Source organism: Eurytemora carolleeae, unplaced genomic scaffold (genome assembly GCF_000591075.1).
Source record: "Eurytemora carolleeae unplaced genomic scaffold, Eaff_2.0 scaffold1579, whole genome shotgun sequence".
NCBI classification, from domain to species: Eukaryota; Metazoa; Arthropoda; class Copepoda; order Calanoida; family Temoridae; genus Eurytemora; species Eurytemora carolleeae.
Window position 1 is genome coordinate 10,203 of NW_019397503.1, and position 20,913 is coordinate 31,115.

Below are 20,913 nucleotides of genomic sequence, written 5' to 3' on the forward strand. Positions count from 1 at the left end.
AGTTTGAGATAAAAAAGAGATAGTTTCCATCAAAGAAGAGATTTATTCCATCAAGGGAGAGATCCTTCCCTCCACCTACTTTAAAGGAACCACGTAAAAGAACATAATGAAATAAAAACTACAAGAGACCCCAATGTGGACCCCTTGAGAACGGCGCCAGGTGTGGGAAACATCATCCCCCACCTGTTCTAATGTTCCAAGTTTATACAATATAAATGTAATAAATGCCAGTCTCCCCTGAGAAATGGCATGGTCAAGGGCTTTTCAAAAATTAAAATTTTAAAATTTTTTGGACATTTTTACTTTATAACTGGATTTTGCAAAAAAAAAATCAATTTGCTAATTTACTATTTTTTTGCAGATTCTAAAAGAAGAGCACAAGAGCTTTCCAATGATGTATCATTTGACATATTTAGACATCAAACATGGGATTTAGAGGTATGGTCAAATCGACCCCCCCCCCCTCGGGTATCCTGGTTTTCAAGTACCCCAGCATGGATAGGATAATTGAACATTTAATGTTTCTTTAAACTATCAATTTTATATTTTACACTGCCCCTATTTTCAGATAAAATGGCAGATATCATTAAAGATCAGTTTAAGATAAAAGAAGTGATAGTTTCCAACCTAGAAGAAATCCTTTCATCCTTTACTGTAGAGAATACATGTACCAAGAATAAAGAAATGAAAGGTAAACTTAAAAAGAATTTAAACTTTCAATTTTTTACAATTTACATGAGGCGTAGGGGGGGAGTATCATTTTTAAAATGGATATGCCCCTGGGCCTTGGAGAAATAAAATATTTTAGGAGGAATTTTAGATTTCCCAAATTGCTATGGGAAGGCCTCACCACGGAAATACCTCAAAAATGACTTGTTGAATTTTCGCATTATTTTAGGAAATTTTGGAATAAACGTTAAGCCATTTCCCAATATTCACAGTTGAGGTGTTTCCTTCAGGTGTTTCAAAAAATACTGCTTAAACTTAATTCTGTTGGGGCGTTTCTTTTCTTACGCGTTTCCGCGAATATTTGAGGCGATTCCTTTTTTAAAAATAAAAATTTTAACTGAATTTTGTATAGTTGTTTCCTCTTTTTTGGAGGCGATTCCTCAAATTTTTTTAGGCGTTTACGTTTTTCAAAAACTTTAAAACTTCTTTTTTGTTCAGGCGTTTCTTCTTCTTTTTTAGGCATTTCTGTTTTTTAAAATAAAAACTATAAAAACTTTTGTTTGTTGAGGTATTTTTTAAAGGCATTAGCTTAACCAATTTATTTAATGTTGTCTTTAGTAATCCTTTTTTTCTGGAAACAACAATCTTTCCAATTTCGTCTTCAATTACCACTTCTTTTCTGGAGACCATTGTAATTAAAAAAGCAGTCTTTAATTTCCACTTCATTCTGAAGACCACTTTATTTTTACCTCTCTTTCAATTTCCACTTTATTCTGAAGGCAACTGTGTTTTAATTTCATCTTTGCATTGAACACTCGTATATATTAACAGAAAACTGAAGAAGAGATCAATGTCATCACTTCTTGTATCTCGTATATTCAACTTGTGTAGACCAATATTTAATGGTTTCCTCAAATAATCTGATTTATACATAAAAATAATGTTAACGGTTTATATAGTTAAATATCTTCAATGAAGACGACTTTTCTATTTAAGTTTGTTTTTTAACAAGCTTTTTTTCAAAATAACAAGTGTGCATTTCTTACCTTGGAAATCCACCTCTCACGGTGGCAACTGAAAATAAATTACAGCGTGAACCAGTTAACATGGTTTAATAATTTCTAAGCAAGACCATCAAAAATCAACTTCATCCATCACAATCAATCAATCATATAGTTTAACATAATTTTAATAAAGGACGAGATCAGGATACACCGGTTACATGTACACCGTTCACATATACAGTAAATCTATATATAAATTTGGCTTGTCTGTTTGTATCCAATAAACGTCAAAACGGCTGAACCGATCGGGCCCAAATTTTTTGTAGGACATCACGTGACCACAGGGAAGGTTTATGAATTATAAAAATTTGAAAAAAATGTGCTTTAAAGGTTTTTTAATTTTGTAAAAAAAAATTAAATTCTTGAAAATCCGCGAATTTTTTTCAAAAATCCGCAAAAAAAATTTCTTCCTTGTTTTTAAATGTAAACAAAAAGAACATGTTCACAATTTAAATAGAAGATGGGCGCGAAGCGCCCTAGAAGCCTAGTACAATACAAATAAGAATGTACATTATTGTAATATTTTTCAAATCTTTTACTTTTAAATCGTAGAGAAAATAGTCGGGGTTGTGTCCAAAAAGACCATATTGATTCGGTCTGTAAAAAGCCTCCGATTAAATATCTTTTCTCATATTTTCCGGGGTAAATATGATATTTACATAATACATGTTTACAGTTTAAGATTGATGGTATTGCAATGTGCTTCCTTTATATACTAATTAAAAATCCGTCTTACTTCAGTTCTCAGATAAAATTGTAAGTTATAAAATAAACAAGGTTTAAGCTTTTCATTAAGCAGGGTTAAATATAGATCGTACAACAAGTTTAAAAGTAAAACAAAAGAAGTTTTTAATTTACGTTCATGGTGAGGCGTTACCATAGAACCAGGGTGAGGGGAGGGAGAGGGGGGGAAATTGGTGTATTGAACACTGGAATACAGGATGTTGAAAACAGCACCAAGGTGAGGGGAGGGAGAGGGGGTGATATTGGTGTATTGAATACTAGAATACAGGATGTTGAAAACAGCACCAGGGTGATGGGAGGGAGAGGGGGGGATATTGGTGTATTGAATACTGGAATACAGGATGTTGAAAACAGCACCAAGGTGAGGGGAGGGAGAGGGGGTGATATTGGTGTATTGAATACTAAAATACAGGATGTTGAAAACAGCACTAGGGTGATGGAAGGGAGGGGGGGGATATTGGTGTATTGAATACTAGAATACAGGATATTGAAAACAGCACCAAGGTGAGGGGAAGGAGAGGGGGTGATATTGGTGTATTGAATATTGGAGTACAGGATGTTGAAAGCAGCACCATGGTGATGGGAGGGAGAGGGGGGGATATTGGTGTATTGAATACTAGAATACAGGATGTTGAAAACAGCACCAAGGTGAGGGGAGGGAGAAGGGGGGATATTGGTTTATTGAATACTAGAATACAGGATATTGAAAACAGCACCAAGGTGAGGGGAAGGAGAGGGGGTGACATTGGTGTATTGAATACTGGAGTACAGGTGGTTGAAAACAGCACCAGGGTGATGGGAGGGAGAGGGGGGGATATTGGTGTATTGAATACTGGAATACAGGATGTTGAAAACAGCACCAAGGTGAGGGGAGGGAGAGGGGGGATATTGGTGTATTGAATACTGGAATACAGGATGTTGAAAACAGCACCAAGGTGAATTGAGGGAGAGGGGGGGATATTGGTGTATTGAATACTAGAATACAGGATGTTGAAAACAGCAAGCCTGTATTTGATCCTGATTTTCACATTTAACTAATTAATGAAGATGAAGATAAGGATTGTGATTTAGGCAACATGAGAACATATACTATACCAGTTTAAAAAAAAACAAGGAAATATAAATTTGTTTTGATGGAATAGGTGATTTTTTAATAATAACAGATGTGCATGACATCCTTTTAGCTTTAATAATATTTGTATTAACACTATATAATAATAATTGATCTATTTCAGGAGTAAACATGGGTGTCGTATTCGATTCTCTGCAGTCTGAAACAAAGAGAAAAAAAACGTGTGAAGTAGGATACCCTTGTAACAAGTGTGAGTTTGTTGCAACTGAAGCAGGCAATCTAGAAACCCATATTAAATATAAACATAAAGTAGTGAGGTATCCATGTTCAAAATGTGAGTTTGTTGCAACCAAAGCAAGTCATCTAAAGAGACATTTTAAAAGAAATCATGAAGAAGCAAGTTTTCCTTGTTCTCAATGTGAGTATATTGCAACTAGAGCAGATACTTTGAAGACACATATTGAAAATAAACACGAAGGAGTGAGATATCCTTGTTCTCAATGTGAGTTTGCTGCAACTTCACCACAGGGTCTGAAGGATCATGTCAAAAGTAAACATGAAGGAGTGAGATATTCTTGTTCGTTCTGTGAATATGCGGCAAATAGAGCAGGTGATTTGAAAAAACACGTTGAAAGTAAACACGAAGGAGTTAAGTTTCCTTGTTTCCAATGTGAGTATATTGCTACTAGAGCAGGAAATTTGAAAAGGCACTTTGAAAGTAAACACGTAGGTGTGAGATATCAATGTAATCATTGTGATTATGCTGCAACCGGAACAGGTACTCTGAAAAAACATGTTAAAAATATACATGAAGGAGTAAGATATCCTTGCCCTAAATGTGATCATGTTGCAACTCAACCACGTGAACTGAAGATTCATATTGAAAGCAAACATGATGGAGTCAGATACCCTTGTTCTGAATGTAATCATGTTGCAAATAGAGCTAGGGATCTGAAGAGACATGTTAAAAATAAACACGAATGCGTGAGATATCCTTGTTCTCAATGTGAGTACACTGCAACTCAAGCAGGTAGTCTGAAGGTTCATATTGAAAATAAACATGAAGGAGTGAGATATCCATGTTCGCAATGTGAATTTTTGGCAACTACAACAAGTGCTCTGAAGATACATGTTGAAATTAAACATGATGGAGTGAGGTATTCTTGTTCGTTTTGTGAATATATAGCAACTAGAACTAGTGATTTGAAAAAGCATGTTGAAAGTATACATGACGGAGTGAGATATTCTTGTTCGTTATGTGAATATGTAGCAACTAGAACTGTTGATTTGAAAAAACACTTTGAAAGTATACATGAAGAAGTGAGATATCCTTGCACATTATGTTATTTTGCATCAACTTCAGCAAGGAATTTAAAGAGACATGTTGAAAGTAAACACGAAGGAGTGAGATATCCTTGTCCTCATTGTGAGTACACTGCAACTCAAGCAGGTGGCCTGAAGGTTCATATTGAAAATAAACATGAAGGAGTGAGATATCCATGTTTGCAATGTGAATTTGTTGCAACTACAACAAGTGCTCTAAAGAAACATGTAAAAAATAAACACGAAGGAGTTAGATATCCTTGTTTGCAATGTGAATATGCGGCAACCGCGGCAAGTGATTTGAACAGACATGTTGAAAGTAAACACGAAGGAGTTAGATATCCATGTCCTGAATGCGAGTTTGCTGCAACTAGACCAATTTACCTGAAGAAACACGTTGAAAAATATCACAAAAAAGAGAGTTTTTCTTGAATAAATAATGTATGTTTAAACTTTTATCAGGCAATCAGAGGAGACATATCAAAAATGAAAATGCATTTTTTATTGTTTTATCCCTGTTTGCTAAATTGATTTCTGAACTAAGTTTTTTATTTGTACGTTTTTTCATTTGATAGGCTTTTAGAGCCCTTCGCGCTTATATTTTATTTCATTTTTAAGCATGGGGTTCTCCTTGTTTACAAATAGCATGAGGGTTCTCCTTGTTAATAAAACAAAAACAAAAAATTTCGCTGATTCTACAAAAAAAAATTTCGTGGATTTTCTAAATTTTAAACCTTCCCTGGGTTCACGCGAGATCCCACAAAAAATGTTGGCCAGATCGGTTCAGTCGTTTTGACAATTTTAGGATGCAAACAGACAGACAAGCCAAATTTATAGATTGATTGATTGTTTACCAAAACAATCATTGACTATTTATTCAATTATAAGTTTGTGATTCAAACAGTTTAAAATATTATTTAGCCAAATACGTCAAAAAATATAATTTCCCGTCAAAAAATATCTGATTCTCGCCCAAAGCGTTGGAAAGTAATAGGTCCAAGGTTAATCACAAGAAAGTCAGATTTCCCTCAAATTGTATTGTTTATTTGAACTTTTTTGTTGTTGTTCATTTGATCTATTTCTTTTAGTTTGTACAATAAAAATCTTTGTTTATTTTGTATCATTTTAACTATGGTTTGACTATAACAACAATTAAACAAATTAAAGAATATCTAAAAAAATTAATCAAGTTAATGTTTGTATTTCATTTAATATGCTAAACTTTTTTTTACAGATAAAATGGGTGATATGGCGAGGAAAGAAGTAGATGTCAAGGAATCTAAGATGCAGAGGCGTTTGCAACTTGAGACTTAGATAAATAATCATCAAACTGCTAGCAAATGGAGACAAACATTCAAGATGGAGGCTTGGAAGACGTCCCCCTCCCGCCCTCCATTTATTTCAGCCTAACAGAATATGCATTAGAAATATGTGTTTGGAGCTGAATCAACAAGTTGAATTCAGTTGCTGACACATGTCACATGTGTGTACTGTAGAAATAGGAGAGGAGGCACCTTAAAGGGAGTGTTCGCGAAAAATGAAAGGGGGTATAGGCTTAATACAATTTTAACAATTTTCTCCTTATAGACGCAACATATAGAAGTAAGATTAGTAGCGATCAAAAGCGCTTTTTTATCGCATTAAGCCTATACCCCCTTTCATTTTTCGCGAACACTCCCTTTAACTTGGTTCTACAGTTTGAAGCATGGCAAAACTGTAAAGATGTCTAAAAAATCATTTTTTTTCAAAATTAGCCAAAATATGATTGAAAGATGTAAGAACAAGAGGGAAATGAAGAACATGAAAAATAGAATAGTCTAAATATATACATCTGATATTATATAACTATTTTAAAAATATTGTAAAAAATTTTAATTTAAAAATAAAAATGTAAAAACACATCTTTATTTTATCACAGCATTATTATGTTATAATCTGATTTTATTGAACTGACAATTTATACTTCAGTATTAACACAGTGTTATGATCTGATTTTATTGAACTGACAATTTATACCTCAGTATTAACACAGTGTTATACGTGTTATAATCTGATTTTTGTTGAACTGATAATTTATACATCTTTATTAACACAGTGTTATACGTGTTATAATCTGATTTTTATTGAACTGACAATTTATTCATCTTTATTAACACAGTGTTATACGTGTTATAATCTGATTTTTATTGAACTGACAATTTATACATCATTATTAACACAGTGTTATACTTGTTATAATCTGATTTTTATTAAACTGACAATTTATACATCATTATTAACACTGTGTTATATGTGTTATGATCTGGTTTTTATTGAACTGACAATTTATGCATCACTATTAACACAGTGTTATACTTGTTATAATCTGATTTTTATTAAACTGACAATTTATACATCATTATTAACACAGTGTTATACGTGTTATAATCTGTTTTTTTTTGTTGAACTGATAAATTATACATCATTATTACCACTATTTAGTGTTAAAATCTGATTTTTGTAGAGCAGGCGGCCAGGATTGTTTTATCACAAACAATCCAGCATTGATCAAGTATATTGACAGTATGAGTGTAGCAGCCATTTAGCAAGGGGATCCTAAAATACAAAGTAGAAAGTTTAAAGTATAAAAACTAATTTATAATTAAGCTATAGCTGGCCAAACAGCTGGACCAAATTATCTGATTTTTTCGATTTTTTTCAAATATGGTTTTTTTTCCACGGGCAACTCAGGTCACTTCATCTTGTATATATATATACCTTGGTTGTCTAGATGCTATGAACTTATTGTGAACTGTGACAAATGATCTATTTTCTTCTTCTTCATTTATTCCCTAGACTTTGGGTTGTACAGCAAGAGAGGCAAAAGGTGTGGGGGGGGGGGAAGGGTAGTGTTGGTCATAGCGTTTTATTCGTTTTTTTAACATTTGCGTTGTTATTTGGTTCCTCTAAAACCTGAGAAATAAGAAAAATCTAAATTTTGTTTTTTATCTAAAATATCTGAGAAGAAATAGTGAACTAAACCATTTATTGCACAATGCAACAAAAGAAATAATTAGACCTCGTATTTTTTTGTCGAGCCAACTCAAAAGCCGAACATGAAATAACTGCCCCTCACTACAGTCATGACCAGAAAACTCTGGAATAGGAAGATGACTTTTAGCATCAAATTACAACTAATTAAGTCCATGATCATTTCATTAAATAAGTGATTTAATAAGGTACTACAATTAAGTTCAAGTATGAAGAGACTTCGGAAGAATTTATGAAATGTCGTATTCCATACTTTCTGATAATTGAATGCTGCAGATAAGTTTTTTAATTAAATGATTATATGGAGTCGAACAAGTTGCTTAGTAACAACATTAAACGCACGGAAGTATTGCTGTAATGTCGTCTTCCTATTCCGTTGTTTTCTGGTTATTACTGTAGTTAAAGTTCCATTTTAATTAATTCTATTTGTTAAAGAATTAAAATAAAGACTGTAACCCTTCCTGTGGATTAGTCAGAGATTTTCCAGATTTATCATCTTTAGCGGAAGACAATTTTCGGTCTTTAGTGAAAGAGGATATTCGATCTTTGGTGGAAGACGATTTTCGGTTAGTAGTGGAAGACGATATTCCATCTTTAGTGGAAGACGATGTTCGACTGGATCTACAATTTTAACTTGAAAAAATACTGATCTTTACTTTTTTTAATTTCTTAAAAGGACTGTTAGCGTTATTTCAAGTGACCCTCTGTGCAAAGATGAAAAAATCCGATTTACAACGGTACCCTTGAAACCTAACTCTGATCAACAATGTGGAAGATATACCGTCGTTTTCATGACTGGAAATGTGTTTAAATTTCTGGAGATTTCTTTTAATTTTTTCTTGTAAGCAAGAAATGCGCAAGTCACTTTCACACAGAATCCGCAAAGGAAAACAAGCCGTTTAAAGGATCAAAAACATTGATATCTAATTCATACTTGATCTGACAGCGCTTTCAATGATACCGTTATCATCTTCGCATGGATCGGGTGACTTGAAATTACACTTATACCATTTAAAGGTACCATTACAAACGCCGGACCTAAACACGTCGAACGGTACAAACTTAAGACTTAAACACGTCGGACAGTACAAACGTCGGACTAAGGAAAAAAATATTTGAATTTTAAGATTTTTTTATTAAGACTGGTCTAATAAAAAAGAACTGAGTTCTTGCCAATAACTCAAATATTCTCATCCCTATGCCTTTGCAACCTGTTAATGGTAATGCCCTTTGATACTTTCAAATTTAAATTGTCTGATCTTATAGATTTAATATAGGTTGAAATATTAAAGGTTAAACGACATCGGGTTGCGAAGATTTAGGAATTGAAACACCAGAGTTTGTTGTTTTATACAGTGCTACCTTCGAAGGATGAGACTTTATTATTAAGATTTTTATCGCAACAAGCGAGAGATTTTAAATTTATTTTTTTATATGTAGCAATGATATTTTTTTTCAAACTCAACCAAAAGTCCGACATTTTTCCTTATAAATGTACCCGTCCGACGTTTTTCTCAGTCCGACGTTTGTACTGTCCGACCTTTGTTATAGCGTCCGAAGTTTGTGGGTCCGTAGTTAGTACTGGTACCCCCTTTAAATAGACTTTCTTTAAAATTTAAAAACTTATTGAGCTGTAATATTAAATTTAGTAAAGTAACTAAGTGAAGAATAAAAAAAAATATAATTAATTAGGTACAGGGTGTCCCACGAAACATGACAATAGCAAGACGACTTGAAAGTGGTCTTTGGTATTTGAATTTATTTTTGACATTTAGTCTTCTATCTACTTTAACATGTATGATTCTTAAAACAATTATTACATAATTCTCCTAGCCCTGGCATTTCCAAAAAGTGGTCTGCGTTTTTTGTGCTTTCAATATTACCGGAGATATAAAGAGTTTGGTTCAGATTTCAATTTTGTTAAATAATAGTAAAATTGTCGAAATCTGAACGAAATTCTTCATATCTCGGGCAATATTGAAAGCACAAAAAAGGCAGACCACATTTTGGAAATGGCAGGACAAGGGAAATTTTGTGATTATTATATCTAGTAATTTACTTCTAAAATTAGGTTGACAAATAAACGCAGCACATTATATCAAAAATCAAGACGACATTCAAGTCGTCCTGCATACTGACATGTTTCGTGGGACACCCTGTAAGAGGGAAAGGAATATTAGAAACAGAATAGCATGGAAAAATGTTAAGGGGAGTGTTTGGGAAAAATTAAAGGTAATAGGCAAACGAGGTTATAGTGTATAGAGTGATGATGTACGCTAATCAACGAGGTTATAGTGTATAAAGTGATCATATACGCTAATCAACGAGGTTATAGTGTATATAGTGATGATGGACGCTAATCAACGAGGTTATAGTGTAAAGAGTGATGATGTACGCTAATCAACGAGGTTATAGTATATAGAGTGATGATGTACGCTAATCAACGAGGTTATAGTGTAAAGAGTGATAATATACGCTAATCCTTTACTAATTGTATAGGCCATAAACTATACCGAGAGCGTACTGCATATTTGTTTGTTATACATTGATTCTGGCCTATACTATAGTATATCAATATTAGTGAACGGTTGTAAGTGAGTAAACAGGTAGAGAACTATCATCCCCCTGGAATAGGCTGATATCGAATTGAATTCGATATTGATTGCTACTAATTTACTTCTATCTGTTGCGTCTATACGGAGAAAATGGTTAAAAACGCTATAAAAAGGTTGTGAAATGTCAACTATGTACGATTGCATCGAATTGAATTCAAAATTTATGGGTTGTAAACTTGTAATATCCAAATGATACTTTAATTGAATTATTTACAATCTGAGTTGAAAAATGTATATTTTTGGATTTACGTGGACACGTTACTCTCTTATGTATAGAAAGTTTCCAACCTGCATTTTCCCCTTATAGATGCAGCAGATAGGAGTAAAATATATAGAGATCAATATCAAATTCAATATAACCCCTTTCACTTTTCGCAAGCACTCCCTTTATAGCTATTTATCTTTTAAAAAATGTTTAAACTGTTCCTGAAGTCCTCTATTGACCTAAACCTTGTTGGAGATATTTTAACTGCTGGCGAGAAGAAACTAAATACAAGGGTACAGATATCATTATTTCAACTACAGTTACGTTAGAATCAGAAAACTCCGGAATAGGACTCAAGTTATGACTTTAAATAATATAATGAACATGAGGCTACATTATTTGTGCAGTGTACATAGAACCATTTCATTTATAAGTGATTTTATAAGTTACTGGTCAAATGCGCATTAGTATTGCTTTTATGTCGTCTTCCTGATAAACAGTTTTCTAGTTCTCACAGTATTGCAATAAACTTGAAACACAGCTCAACTGTTTAGTATATATTAACTAGGAATTAGTTAATTTGTTAAGCTACCGGGCCATGGATTAATAAAAATACAGATATTACACTAAATATCGTCGTTTCAAGATTTTTTTGGGGATTTTCGTTCACGATAACCCTGAGTCAGAAGCCCAAAGGAGATACGCGCATGACGCGCTGAATTACAAGACAGAGAGAGAGCATGCGCTTACCACCTTTGGGCTTCTGCCTCGGGGTTATTGTGAACGAAAAACCCCTAAATCTTGACATCTGTGTTCTATCTGTATTGTTATTAAACTATGATACCGGGAACAATATTTGCATAATAATAATAATAATAATAATAACATCAAATACACATTAGTTAAATGTAATCTCCTCTACTAATTTCCAAAATATCAATGGTTTGTTACCCTTTTAAAAAGAATGTGATCTTTAGAGAAAAATTAGTAGTTGCAATTCTCTTTTTCTTTTTCTGCATAAATTGAAAAATTTAACGTTCGTAATTGCTGGGTATTTTTTATTTTTTTCATGCACGCATTTTCCTCAAATGAATGAATCAGAATTGGGATCAAATAATTCTATCGAACTCTTCTAAAATCCTACCTTTGGACAGCTTCGGAGTTTGTTGAGCAAAGTTTTCCCGTACACCGTCTTAAACAATATTTCAATATATTTTTAAGAATCTAATTTTTCAAACAATAAACATTTATATGTTGTGCTTTGTAATATGCATTATCATACATTTCTAAACAAATCTATTTATAGTTTATACTACCAAGGAATAGTTTGAAACTGTTCAAACAAAATGTATTTCAAATATGAAATACATATATATCAATTTTTAATGTTGTCATCCTTTCAAATAAAAAATATTGGATGTCCTCATTATCCAGGTGTCAGGTCATCAGGAAAAGTAAATAAAACTAAAAATTGACAAATTTTAATCTAAAAATCTGTGAACATTCAATTATTCATTGATCAATTGCAACTTAAAGATAAAATAATCGCCCTTGAAAAGATATTTTAACAAGGAAATATAAAACACTATTTTTTTATCATTTAATATTCTAAAAACGAGAAAATCCGGCGCGAGGATTCAAGAAGATTTTCGATTTTGTGAAATTATAAGTAAAAACCTTTATTAACCGTGTGAAGCCAACATATCGCATTTTAAATCCGGAATCAAAATATGTTTTCATTAATGAACATATGAACTTCGCATTAATGAATTAATTGAGTAATTTATTGATTTATTGATTGAAAATATTCCCTGCTTCTTGATTCTCCACCCGGCATTAAAGTCTCTGAAAGGTTTGTTTCGTCTAAATGCTCCTCAATCAATCCAACCTTCAGGAAAGATGATTTACCGTAGGATCCTGAAGAAAGAAAGTTTTAAATACGCATTTTTTGGAGGATCAAGGTCTACAACGAAAATCCATGGCCTTGAGCAAGCTTTATATTATTGTAAAGTAAACATGCATAAGGCAAAAAGGGATTGTAAGACTGACATTTTGTACAGTGAAACCCTTAATAACAAACACATCGGAAGAATTCATTAAATGTCGTCTTGACAATTTTTCAATGAGTTTTATACTATATTACGTAAATTTCAGTATTTCCGAAAATAAATAAATAGCCATGAATATGCGGGAACAGTTTTAAAGAGTTCCATATAATAATTCAATTAAAAAACTAAACATCTGCAACATTCCATTATCAGAAAGTGAAGAATACGACATTTGATGAATTCTTTCGATGTATTCGTTATTAAGGGTTTCACTGTATAAAAACAAGGAAATATATGATATTTTTACGTTTTATTTGTTTATGATGAACTAAGAACAAAATGCGAAAACATAATTCGAAAATTGCGCGAAAAAAAACGGAAATTATGCGAAAAAACACGAAAATTTCGCGAAACATACGGAATTTTGAAGAACAAATGCTAAAGTATTTTTCGCGAAATTTCGCATTTATTTCACGAAACGTTTCGTTCGCCGTTAAACTCTCAAAAATATAAGATTTCTAATCATAGAATTGGTTCACCTGCTATGGCTGTGTAAACTAGGACGGGAAGGAAGAAATACATTTTATATTCTTGTCTTTACATCAACATCTGTTCAATAACCAGAAATCTATATCTGTAAGATTACAATCTGCTGAATAACCAGATATTTATATCTGTAAGATTACAATCTGCTGAATAACCAGATATCTATATTTGTAAGATTACAATCTGCGGAATAACCAGATATCTATATCTTTAAGATCACAATCTGTTGAATAACCAGATATCTAGATCGGTAAGATTACAATCTGCTGAATAACCAGAATCTATATCTGTAAGATTACAATTTACTGAATAACCAGAATCTATATCTGTAAGATTACAATCTGCTGAATAACCAGATATATATATTTGTAAGATTACAATCTGTTAAATAACCAGATATCTAGATCGGTAAGATTACAATCTGCTGAATAACCAGATATATATATCTGTAAGATTGCAATCTGTTGAATAACCATGGAAATCTATATCTGAAAGATTACAATCTGTAATCAGACTTATTATGATTAAATTCTACACACCCGCAATTGGTCGATGTTACCAGGAAACCAAATTTTTGTAATAAAAGTGGACCTACTCTTCTTTTAATCTTAAAACCAGGCTAAACACATTCCCGTGGTTCTCCCTAATATCCCAATTAACTTTGAGACAAATCAGTCAATGGATTCCACAGTATGATCGGACAAACAAACAGAGATTACAACTTTATATATATATATGCTACAAAGGAATCATTTTTAATCCCTATATCTTTTCAACCTGATGATATGTAAACTTTAGATATTTTAAACTTAAATTATTTGATCTAACCGCGTTCTAAGTTTGAAATATATAAGTTCTCTGGCATTGTGTTGCAAAGATACCGAGGATTAGAAATTATGACAATTGTTTAATCATTAAAAGATCCTGTCCAACATGAACTTTTTCGATATCTAAAAAAAAGCTTAAGATCTAAACGAAATATGTTTTATCTCTGGTCGAATAAAATCAGACCACAGAACGGAAATCTGTATGACTTGGCTGCATTGTGTACGTGTAGTGTTGTAAGATAGAACTGTAAACTTATTTAGTTATGAAGGTTCTAATTAAAGCAATAATATCTAAATATCATATGAGGCAATGCGACGGTGTGAAATACAGAGCGTCCCATATATTGGATTATCTCTTAGCAGAAGCCTTAACGCCAAAATACGCACTAAATACTCAAAAAACATTTTTTGTACTTTCATTATCCATTTTTCAAGTGATTATTTTTTTCATTTTCTGATTTGTCCATTAAATCTAAATATAGAGCTATTAATGATCAAATATGATATATAGCGTATATAGAATAGAGTGAACCGTTAATTGATGAACAATTTGGTAATTAACCAGCTGCATCAAACTAGGGAGGGGTGGATAGCCACCATGAGCCCCGCAAAATAACCTCCGGAGCCTCCTGATTCTTAGGTTGACCTTCAAAAAATCTCAACATTATGAATTATTTTAATGATATTCAAACAATTTATATTAAAAAGTCTACTTTAATACCCGTTTTTTAAATACCCATTTTTCATAGAACCTATATCTCATTCACACTCAATAAAGCATTTTTAAACTTTTTTTTAAACATTACAATAAAGCTATCATTTTTATTTCTAAAAGAATTGTTCCTCGTCGAAAAATACTAACAATCCACCACAAATTTATTTCAAATATAGTACTATATACTTTTTAAAACTTTTTTTTAAATATTACAATAAATATATATATTAAATATAGTATAAACAAAAAATATATAATTTTCCTTATTTTTTCCTTTTATTTCTATTTTTATTCTTTTTTTTAGAATAAGGAGAATATTCCCACAACCTCTTCTTTTAGAGGGTTTTAAATATTTTCTCCTGAAACACTTTANACATATAAAACAAAATTTCAGTGAATTAAACATACAGTAGGTTCAAAGAAACATGAGGAACATATAAAACAAAATTTCAGTGAATTAAACATACAGTAGGTTCAAAGAAACATGAGGAACATATAATACAAAATTTCAGTGAATTAAACATACTTGTTGACCCTAAACATTCAATACTCCGTTGTAAGTCGTCTTTAACTCAAAACTCCTCTCGGAGAACAACCAAACCAAACATTTGCAAGGTCCCTTTTCTTATCTCGACAAAATCAACAAGGTCACATGCAGTGCTTCTATTTTTCAAAGGTTAAACAAAAGAACAATATTCATAAAATAGTGATTTACATTGATAAAAAATTGTCATTTTTATTTCAGAAGTTAAAAAAAACGTTTATAGTACTGTTTGTACCCTAATTTGTACCCGCATTTCCTGTTCTAGATCGTAAGGATTTTTCTTCATTACAATTACTATTTTCATTATGTATACCCATTATAATTAAATGCACTTTTTCAGGAAATAAAGAGATTTTCATTTATTATTGATCACTGGAAGTGTAGTTCATTCTGTTATTTTCGAGAAACAACTTTCTTGTGGCTAACAATACTGCATTTGGTTCAAAGAAACATGAGGAACATATAAGACAAAATTTCAGTGAATTAAACATACAGTAAGTGCAAACATGAGGAACATAAAAAACTAAATTTCTCACTGAATGTGTGCGCTTTTGATTGGCGGTTTGGTTTTTTCCAAGCGACACTCTGATTGGTTGAATTTTAGACATTTTCTGGATATTAATCTGCAGAATAAATTTATATTTAGATTTACAATCGAGGAGATAAAGCATTAATCTCAATATCTACAATACAAGAGTTTCTAATCACATAACAATGTATTCAAAAGTTTAAATGGGTTAGGATTGAAGTCAAAATTTGAGACAATTACCCTAGTGCTAAGCGCTTATGTCAATTAAAAAAATAAAGACGAACAATTAAGAAGAAGAAAAAAGACGGATCTCATGTTTCCTGGTGGTAACTGTTCAATTAAATAAGGAACTGAAGGAATTCGGAAGAAATGAATAAGTGGTTGGTTGAACACAACAATATATAGTTTATACAATATATACACAATATGAGAATTATATTTTAGAACCGTGAGATAAAGGAGGGGGGGGGGGNTTTTAAAAATAAAGGAAGGGGGGGGTAAGTTAAGAGGAACTTTCAAATATGGGAAGGGGGTGAAGAAGAACTTTAAAATAAAGGATCGAGGGAAGGGGGAATTAAAGACGACGGTTCCGAACTACAGGACTACCGACAAAGGATAAGATTTTTGAGATGTAGAGGCTGTATTTTACTTAAATTCTTGGTTCTCTACTCAAATTCGATCCAGCTTTACATGCTGTCTCCAGCTTTTGCATAAAAATTATTATGTTTCAGAGGGCTCATTAAACCTTTAGATCATAAAAATAAAGGTCGTCATTGATGTCTCATAACCTTTTCTGGGTAACCCCATCTTTTATAATGTACAGAATTATGTGATTGGGGCGCTATACTATCCTAAACCGTTGGTTTTATAATGTACAGAATTATGTGATTGGGGCGCTATACTATCCTAAACCGTTGGTTTTATAATGTACAGAATTATGTGATTGGGGCGCTATACTATCCTAAACCGTTGGTTTTAGAAAGTCCTTCCGTCTAATAATGACGCATTCATAGATAAAGATAGGCATAAGACGACATTTTTTCTTCTTGAAAGATATAAATGTACAGAGATGTTTTAAGATATTCCTATTAAATAGATTAACTAGGTCGGTTGTGAACATTGGCTGTTCTTATGTCATTGAGTACTTGTGGTGTACATGAATTCTGTAGAGAGAAATTTAAGTTAGTTTAGTCCTTCTCATGTCCTTCAGTTCTCGTCAATATGATATATTGCTCAGTGAAATATTGTTGTTCAAATAGTTAAATTAAAACACCAAACCACCCCGCTTATCATTGAAGTACACTTTGACCCCTAGAAGTACGAGTTCGCGGACTGTACAACTCTTTGTGATTTTGCTTACATAAGCTATCTATGTTTATTTATTTATCTATGGTTTTTATGGAAAAATTTATCAGGGTTCTGGGATCAAATTTACTGAATAACAATACAAGGCTAAATTGAACCAATTCTCTTAAACTTTAACCAACAGAAAAGAGTTTTATTTTAAATATTAGCAGTTCAACTATTATCTCTTTTTATATTGTGTCCATTTGTTATTTTCCATCCTATGGTTTCTCGATTTTCTACTAATTAAAACTTGCATCATGCTTAGATTATGACTAATTTTCTCTTTTTTCTTTTTTCGACTGCAATGTTTTATGAAAGTATCTTTGTTAAAAAATGTTAGTTGTAAAACCATTTGAATATAATTTACAAAATTTATAACATAGCATTCAGCATTCTGACTTGAGAGAATAATTTTTTTAATGATTTAGAAAAATTCTGAAAACAAAATGTAGGACAGTTTCTGAACAATCCTGCCAGTGCTTAGGATCCGGCGGATCCGTTGGATCCGCAACATTTTAGCTTCCTGGATCCGGATCCGCAAAAATATGCGGGTCAAAATACTGGGAAAAATTTTTTTTCTCTCAAAACCCAAATCTAAATTGTAAAAAAAGTTAAGCTGTCAAAATTTTCTTATTTCTAAAAGGTTCATCAAGTTTTTGAATAAAAAGCAAATTAAGAAACTTACATTAGGAAATCTCAAATAAATGTTTTTCTTTTTTTGTCAAGCATATTTTGTCTCAACCAAGTTCAGGAGTGTGACTTCAGATTCCTGACATGAGCATTGAGCATACATTTTTAATATCTGGAGAGAAATCATGATTTGATTTTTATAATTTAACCAAAAACTTATATTTTATCCACGTAAAAACATTTGTACCAAATAAACCTCAAGTTTTGCAGCCGCTCTGTGGAGGAATTTATAAAAGAAGGAATCATACAATGCAAGTACCCCTCTATTCGAGTCTATTTTGTAGCCCTCTATTCGAGTCTATTTTGTACCTCTCTATTCGAGTATATTTTGTACCCCTCTATTCGAGTATATTTTGTACCCCTCTATTCGAGTCTATTTTGTACCCCTCTATTCGAGTATATTTTGTACCCCTCTATTCGAGTCTATTTTGTACCCCTCTATTCGAGTATATTTTGTACCCCTCTATTCGAGTCTATTTAAATGTGTGTTCGATACCCGGCACCTCCACAACTCTTAAAAAAAAAGTTGACACTAGTTAAAACTTTAGAAAAGAATGGTAAAAGATTTCATCTTACAGCTTTTACATAAAAACGGACACACTAACAAAAATAAGTTTCAAAACTAAGGATTTCAAAAAATTTATTTTTGATTTTTTCAAAGGAAAGGTTCGATATTGATCTCTAGCGCTGAGCAGGGTAGGTTGAGTTCGAACCCAGTAACAACCTCAGGGTGGAGAACACCCAACCGTCCTATCACCTAGGGTTAAAATATATTATCAAGGGGTTTCATCAAAATGTAAACGTGAAAACTGAAAATATCATTAACTGCAAAACGAAATTGGAGACTGAACTTGATGGTTTTGTTTGAATGAAGAATATGAACCATATTGTTGATCAGTTAAACCGGTTTACAGGGTACTGTCAATCTTTGACTGGAGGATCACTTAGAAATGTTACGACTATAAGTTTTATGCCTGGTATCACGAGAATCAGAATATTTAGGATTGAACGTCAACTTTGTTCTTCCTTTTACTTGAGAACTGTCGGTAAAGATTTTGTAAATTAAAATTATTGCAACTGAAAATCTAAAACTGTTAACTTTTCAGAGCTCGTTTGTAGAAATTGTTTATTTAAAGGGAGCGACGGGCTATGTAAGGTAGTTAAACTGAGTATGCTGTGTTGTGGAAAACTTCTTTCGGATTCATTTGAATTATATATTAAACTTTTTAAGATCTGTAAATTCTGAGTTTGAGCGCAAATTCGACGTTCAAGACTCCTACTTTGGGGTTAGATACGCTTTCAGAATTAGTTTTTTAGTTATCTTATCTTATCATCGAAAGTAAGTAATCTTGTTCAATTCTTAGTTTCTATTTCTCATTATTCACAAGTATTTTCTGGAATATTATTAAAAAATCGACATTTGAAGAATTTGAAGAAATCTGCAAATAAATTCAAAGAAAATAATAAATTCAATATAATGATGAAAACGAAATAATTGATTCTAACACTGATTTACTGACAAATTCCTTTTGAGAAATGTGCTCCTAACCATCTAAATTAGATTACTGTACAATTTGTACAATTTGTACTTTATTTTTCGTCGCCGTTATTTTAAAATTAAAAAGAAGCTAATTCTGAAAACGTATCCACCCCCAAAGTAGAAGTTTTGAGCGTCGAATTTGCGCTCAAACTCAGGATTTACAGATCTTTAAAAAGTTTTATAAGTCTCAAATGAATCCGAAAGAAGTTTTCCACAACACAGCATACTCAGTTCAACTACCTTACATAGCCGGTCACTCCCTTTTAATGCACTTTTTCTTTTCTTTTAAATAAAACTAATTTACACTTAATACAATATAAATTAAATTTTACACTGTACAGGGCGTCCCACCTGTCCAAAAGCTACAATCTCTGCTGCTCTGCCAGGGAAATAGGATTCATCCTCACTTGATCTTAGATAGTAACCAGAGCTAGATTTATCCAGGGACATAGGAACCTAAATATAGGATTCATCTTCATTAGATCTTAGATTGTAACCAGAGCTAGATTTATACAGGGACATAGGAACCTAAATATAGGAATCATCTTCATTAGATCTTAGATAGTAACCAGAGCTAGATTTATCCAGGGACAGAGGAACCTAAATATAGGATTCATCTTCATTAGATCTTAGATTGTAACCAGAGCTAGATTTATACAGGGACAGAGGAACCTAAATATAGGATGCATCTTCATTAGATCTTAGATAGTAACCAGAGCTAGATTTATCCAGGGACATAGGAACCTAAATATAGTATTAATTTTAATTCGATCTTGATAGATTTATCAAGACTCAAGAGAGTTAATAATAATTATAATCAAACATTAATTAAATGGATTGGCACAACTGATACGACAAAAATCATAACTAAACTTTGTAATGTTTTATTACCTCAAGCAGTTGCATGATCCTATCAAGAAGACCATGAATAATCTCAAATCCAGGAGTTTTGTTGTAGAAAACTGCCGCTAGGTGTCTTTCATTACGAGCGCCAACTTCTGTTCCAAGATCCTGCATTATAAAGAAAATCATAAAATAAAAAATATCCTTACCTTTGACTAGTACTCAAAGGTGTATGCCACAATTTTGTTTGTTTACACTTTACAGTACACATTTGAAAAGGGGGGGGGCACAAAACGTATTACTCTCCGGAAAATTTAAACAGTGGTTAAACATAACTTAGAATTGTCGTAGGAGGCTGATTTTTTGCATGCAAACTCAGAATTATGTATATTACGTGCATTTTTTGGTTTTGAAGGAATCTGAGCAAAAGTGCGTGCGCGCGCGCGTTTTTTGTGAAAAAATGCGACTTTTTTGACAGTAAATCAATGTTAACTTCATTAATTGCACTTGAAAATTTTTCCTGACACTCTTGAAACAAATATGCGCTAAAAAAATTCAACCC

At 32.3% G+C, this 20,913-nt stretch overlaps 3 protein-coding genes across 3 annotated transcripts in view; 1 reads left to right on the top strand and 2 right to left on the bottom strand.

Moving 5' to 3' along the window:
- Positions 1-449: 449 nt before the first annotated feature.
- Positions 450-5,609, top strand: LOC111714621 (zinc finger protein 595). The gene is made up of 2 exons (XM_023489768.1): positions 450-691; positions 3,713-5,609. The coding sequence occupies exons 1-2, from the start codon at positions 574-576 to the stop codon at positions 5,302-5,304; spliced, it is 1,710 nt and encodes a 569-aa protein (XP_023345536.1). The 5' UTR covers positions 450-573; the 3' UTR covers positions 5,305-5,609.
- Positions 5,610-6,636: 1,027 nt separating this feature from the next.
- LOC111714622 (uncharacterized) lies at positions 6,637-13,400 on the bottom strand. The gene is made up of 7 exons (XM_023489769.1): positions 13,310-13,400; positions 12,534-12,639; positions 11,867-11,914; positions 10,944-11,003; positions 8,364-8,523; positions 7,630-7,703; positions 6,637-7,467 (listed from the first exon to the last, which is right to left on the bottom strand). Exons 1-7 carry the CDS (start codon positions 13,350-13,352, stop codon positions 7,356-7,358), a joined length of 603 nt encoding a protein of 200 aa, XP_023345537.1. The 5' UTR covers positions 13,353-13,400; the 3' UTR covers positions 6,637-7,355.
- Positions 13,401-18,591: 5,191 nt separating this feature from the next.
- LOC111714620 (phenylalanine--tRNA ligase beta subunit) overlaps positions 18,592-20,913 on the bottom strand; it is a 14,150-nt gene continuing 11,828 nt past the window's right edge. Inside the window, exons 15-17 of the mRNA XM_023489767.1 lie at positions 20,400-20,519; positions 19,860-19,964; positions 18,592-18,725 (exon numbers count right to left, since the gene is read on the bottom strand). Of these exons, the coding sequence (XP_023345535.1) occupies positions 18,624-18,725; positions 19,860-19,964; positions 20,400-20,519 (327 nt within the window). The 3' untranslated portion in view covers positions 18,592-18,623. The remainder of the gene's footprint in view (positions 18,726-19,859; positions 19,965-20,399; positions 20,520-20,913) is intronic.

Excerpts from the sequence above, each read along its gene's own strand:
- LOC111714621 (XM_023489768.1), top strand. The coding sequence starts at position 574 with ATGGCAGATATCATTAAAGATCAGTTTAAGATAAAAGAAGTGATAGTT. Across the intron at positions 692-3,712 it reads CAAGAATAAAGAAATGAAAG|GAGTAAACATGGGTGTCGTA; the intron begins GTAAACTTAAAA and ends GATCTATTTCAG.
- LOC111714622 (XM_023489769.1), bottom strand. The coding sequence starts at position 13,352 with ATGTATTTCTTCCTTCCCGTCCTAGTTTACACAGCCATAGCAG. Across the intron at positions 11,004-11,866 it reads AACTCCGAAGCTGTCCAAAG|TTTCTTCTCGCCAGCAGTTA; the intron begins GTAGGATTTTAG and ends CCTTGTATTTAG. Across the intron at positions 7,468-7,629 it reads ATAGCATCTAGACAACCAAG|GATCCCCTTGCTAAATGGCT; the intron begins GTATATATATAT and ends TTTGTATTTTAG.